General features: G+C 46.6%; 1 protein-coding gene across 1 annotated transcript in view; it reads right to left on the reverse strand.

Moving 5' to 3' along the window:
* LOC132466485 (transcription factor COE1-like) overlaps positions 1-5,336 on the reverse strand; it is a 44,163-nt gene that overhangs the window by 9,040 nt on the left and 29,787 nt on the right. Inside the window, exons 2-3 of the mRNA XM_060063737.1 lie at positions 1,901-1,982; positions 1,247-1,364 (exon numbers count right to left, since the gene is read on the reverse strand). Of these exons, the coding sequence (XP_059919720.1) occupies positions 1,247-1,364; positions 1,901-1,982 (200 nt within the window). The remainder of the gene's footprint in view (positions 1-1,246; positions 1,365-1,900; positions 1,983-5,336) is intronic.

Below are 5,336 nucleotides of genomic sequence, written 5' to 3' on the forward strand. Positions count from 1 at the left end.
AAGAGATTACTCCCAAGGAAAGTTCACGCCAACTGTAAGCCAATAGCAGGCAGGTTGGAAGAGGAGACCTGAGTGGTTAAGTGGTTCATCAGGGATGTGAAAAATAAATCAACGTCAGCGGTGTTGACAGATTTGTGTCGAGGAGTGTTTGCGTGTCCTCGTAGGATAGTTTGTTTGCGTGTCGCTTTTTAGGGAGATGCTCAGGGATGACAACAAAGAAAAGAAAAAAAACGAGAAAATCCATATTGTTTAGACGTTGAGAGGCGGCGTGAAGGGTATACAAATAAATGTTCAACTTTTCTGATGCTTAGGTTACCTGACAGTAACCCAGATGCTTTGATGTTGTAAACCCCGCCCATCTGCTACTTGAAGTAGGGTAAAACAAACAAGTGCTCCCTTATCTTTGGGATAAGAACTGTGGGTTTGTTTTAGGATAATGTGAAGCTTGGTAGAAGGCAGTTACGCACGCCCGTCAGTGGAAATGTCTGCACAATAGCGCTTCTATGTCTCAAAGGATTTCCATTCGGTACAATATGTACACACTAACATCTAATCATATTTTTACTCCACTTTGAAGTTCGTATTTGCATCACCGATAAGCATTTTGCTAGATAGATGGGTTTGTTATTGAAAACGCTAATGAAATCTTTTTTGATTGTTTTGGTTCAATCTAGATCTAGTCATTAACATTCTTAATATAATCTGTGAAGAAAAAATATGAACTATTCACACCACACAACCCCTCTGGGGACGCAGAACTGTTCCGTCATCACAATGCCGGGAATTTAACCTTTGGCCTCGCTTTACACTTGTTTATTCTGTATTGACTTTTCTATGTTATTGTAATTCTTTGAGGCAAGCTAAACGCAAAAGTCTCGTTGGTATTCATTTTGTTCCGAAAAGTTACCCCTCCCTGACTGATGGAAACTGGGATTTACTCCAATATGGATCAGTTAACCAAGTGCTGTTTGACTGGAGGGGGGTTATGGATAGTTTAGGGTTTAGGGGTTTAATTCCCAGCCTCAACATTCCAGACATCATGTCCTAAAATACCTTCAAGCATCCTTGAGCAATTTATTTTTTCCCCTCTTTCTTATTGTTGACACTTATTTCAGAAAAAAACACTGTATGTACATTTTAATATAATCTCTGCTTTATTACTACTAATAATAATTACATTCATACATTATATGTATATTTAATAATATATTAATTATATAATTATATTATAATAACGCGACCTTACCTTCGGACGGGTCTAGGCGTCGAGCGCGGCGGCCATGTTTGGAGTTGTTGTGGACAAACATGTTGTCTGACACGGCGAGGACATGGCCATCAACGTTGACCGTAGTGGACACCACCACCTGGAGACACACACACATACTGGGAGTTTATTTAGGTACACACTGAGGACCTACACACACATAATGTCAGTTAATTCAGGTACACACTAAGGATCCGACAAAATCTTCCGGTTGGGACGTGGTTTAACACAACTCAACCTCCTAGCATGAATCAACCCTCTGGTTTTATTGCTATCGCGAGTTATTGAGTTTACCGCAAATTGATCAATTATTTTCCTTTCTGGCCTTCTGGATTTGTTCACAACTCAAGAAGACAGAAATACGCGTAAAGGTCCTTGAGCCTTTGGTCTGACCTCCGACCTCTTTGCGCTACAGGGTCAGTGGTTTCTTGTAATAATGCTAATCGGGTTGTAAGGTGTTCTAAGGCTCAGACAGTGATATGCTCCGACGTGCCTAACCCTAACTAGTTCAGGCTTAGAATAAAAAGAGCATGATGTGAACTGTGTTGGCTTACTTGTAATCAAACGAATGTGGAAAGTAGCTTGATTCATAAAACGGAGAGGGATTGACATCAGAGTCGGGGCGCGGGCTCTCACCTGAAACCGTCGCATGTCTCTGGGGTTCCCCGCATTTTTCAGACAGTTCTGGTTGCACTTAAGGAAGAACTTCAGAAAGAATCTGCAAGGAACCACAAAACACAGAGAGGAAGGACTCGGTTATAACACGCGTGCTCCAAACGGTTCCGCCATGACACCGCTGCGGTCCCGGGCCCTCCCATCTCTGGATGAACCCCAGCCCCTCTTCCATCACCCCGGGCCGGCTGACACTTCCAGCCAGACTTATGGTGTCTCATTAGAGCTTCTTCTTGATTTTTCTCCCCGTGTGTCCGATCGCTGATCCCCCCCCCCCCTTCTTCCCCCTGACCCCTCAACCCACCCAACACAGCCCCCCACCCCCCTATCCGCAATGCTGATTTACGCCCATTTTACAGCAGCAGAAAAGTATTGATTGGGAATGGATATCAATGAGGACGAGCAGTAACAACCGCCGCGTTGGTAGGTGTTTGGGAGTGCTCTGCGGGGGGGATGGGGTGTGTGTGTGTGTGTGTGTGTGTGTGTGTGTGTGTGTGTGTGTGTGTGTGTGTGTGTGTGTGTGTGTAGAGAGAGCGGATGTGCAGTACAGACTCTGAGTCATCCAGTTAGAATGGATTGCCACCTTAATGCATTTCCCACTGCCTTGTAATCTGTGCACATCCATCTCGTGGACCATAAGCCCCCGCCCCGCCCCGTTTTGATGGAGCGCTTTCTCTTTAATTGCCCCATTATCACAATAATAATCCGAGCAGTTAACAAGCGCCAAGGTCGGCGACAGCCATGTCACATTAGCCACGGGATAACCTCTGCGACGAAGCGCGCACCCTTCCCTGGCCCCTCTCCTCCCGCCTTCTTGGTGTGTGCGAGGCATGCTGGGAATACAGCATGGCTAATGTGTGTGTGTGTGTGTGTGTGTGTGTGTGTGTGTGTGCGTGTGTGTGTGTGTGTGCGTGTGTGTGCGTGTGTGCGTGTGTGTGTGTGCGTGTGTGTGTGTGTGTGTGTGTGTGTGTGTGTGTGTGTGTGTGTGTGTGTGTGTGTGTGTGTGTGTGCGTGTGCTGTGGGGGTGTTTGTATAAATCGGGGCCCTGTGAGGTCGGCATCGATTCCCGCCTTAATAAGACAGTAACAAAATCTTTTTTTTAAAGCACAGCAGGGGGGGGCCAGGCTGCTGTGGGCCGGGTCTACAGAGGGGGGGACCCCCCCCACCCCCCGCGCCCTGCCTCGGCTGACGGGTGTAAATCAGAGCGCGGGTGCCTTGTTGCTTAAGAAACGGGTCATTTTTCTAATGACACACACTGAGCAAAGAGAGTGGAAAAAATGGACAGTCTATTTAGCGCGTATCGACTGCAACCTGATGCGAGCTGCACTGTAGGCTACTAATGCCCTTTATGGCAATGGAATACAATGATATGGGGAATCCATCCCCGAGCTCCATTCATATGATATTGGAGTACTTGGAGTGGAGATATGGATCAATAAAGATTGAATTAAAAGGCAGCAGGAGACAAGCGGCTGCTGGGGCCGTATCAGCCGCGGTTCTGCCAGGGAAAGGCACCGAGACGCGGGCACACACACACACACACACGCACACACACACACACACGCACGCACACACACACGCACACACACACACACACACACACACACACACACACATACACACACACACACACACACACACACACACACACACACACACACGCACACACACACACACACGCACACACACATAGAGGCAGACACGCACACACACACCGACACACGGGCACACACGTATGCAAGCACACCCATAGATAGATACGCATGCACGTGTACACGCACAAATGCAAGCGTGCAAAGATTTATCCACATACTCACACACACAGATGCACACAAATGTTCACGCAGCCACATCCATTCACACAAAAATAGCCTTTTGAGTTGAAAGCAGGGAATACTAAAACACACACCAACACTGACACACTGTGTCTGTGTAATTACACAATAATTGTGTTGTTATATTTATGTGCCACTCCGTCTCTATACCTATGTTCAGCATTACTTTAGCGTGTAGTACAACTTGTTTATTGTGTGTATTGGTTGTATTTTATTGTGTTATATATTATATGTTTGGAAGGCACATGAGTGTGTGTGTGTGTGTGTGTGTGTGTCTGTGTATGTGTGTGAATGTGTCGAGGTGTGTGTGTGTGTGTGTGTGTGTGTGTGTGTGTGTGTGTGTGTGTGTGTGTTTTTACGTGTGTGTGTGTGTGTGTGTGTTTTAACGTATGTGTGTGTGCGTTTTCACGTGTGCTTCTGGGGACCCTCACCGGTGTTGGTAGGAAGCGTTAATGAGACTATTTGGAAATGTCAATATGACACGTGGCTAGGCGCTTTGGTATTAAGTCAAGCCGCCCGTCACATATGGAGGATTGACAGAGACCCTTCGCCTCAAATCCTGCAGCCTGGGGGAGACGCTCATGTGAGAGTCATAGTCCACCTGTCATTCACTAAGGCTCTCTCTATCCCTCTCCCTAACGTCTCTCTGCTGGGCTCACACACCTGCCATTGGTCTTTCATGGAATGGTTTACTACATTTAAGAGCGTATTCATTTGTCTCTTCCGGTCGAGACCTCCATGAAATAGGTGGAAGTTAATCTACTGACGGATATACTGAGCAAGCCAAGAATAGCCATGTCCGCGATAGAGTGACCAACTGTCACTCACTGGGTCCGAGTGTGAGTGTAGATTATTAAAAATATTGACTTAGCGTCCGTCAAACATCAGCCATCCCATCATCATGGGCATACACACGACTGGTATGAAGCTCTCGACTTCGCCTCAAGGGCACCGCCATGTTCGATCATCTCTGCCACCAGAAGTTATGAACATATTTGGCCCATTGAGGCGATGAATTGAAAGACCGCTGCCCAGTAGTCACTAACTCCTTTACATTCAATCCTTAACAACTCAAATCAAACGGGACCACTCAAAATTTATATCATGGAGATGATCTAGCAACCTAGATTGCAACAGAATAAATGTTCTAACCAACACCAATCACGCGTTTCCCTACACGGTAGGCGCCCCCGCATGAGCTTAACCAACAGGCGTCCGTGGCTGCGGCTTGTGTGTCTCGTTGTGAGCACACACACACACACACACACCAGACACACTGCGCGTCTGTGTCCATTTTACTCATTTCCGGGCTTGACAATTCAATGCACTTAGTTAAGTCAAGCCTGCAGATAGAAGTAGAATAGACACAGACACGACACAAAGAGGTGATGAGAAAGCAATTGTCAGGGGATTGAGAGCCGAAGGAGGATGAGGTGAGGGAGGAACATTTTTCTCCTCCTGTATTAAAACATTATAAATAATGAAGGGACGCCCAGGGCACGCGCTTCATCGTTAGTCCAACACCTTCCTGTCGCCTCACTGCTCTGAAATACTAACTTTGAATG

This window comes from Gadus macrocephalus, chromosome 10 (assembly GCF_031168955.1).
Source record: "Gadus macrocephalus chromosome 10, ASM3116895v1".
Taxonomy (NCBI): Eukaryota; Metazoa; Chordata; class Actinopteri; order Gadiformes; family Gadidae; genus Gadus; species Gadus macrocephalus.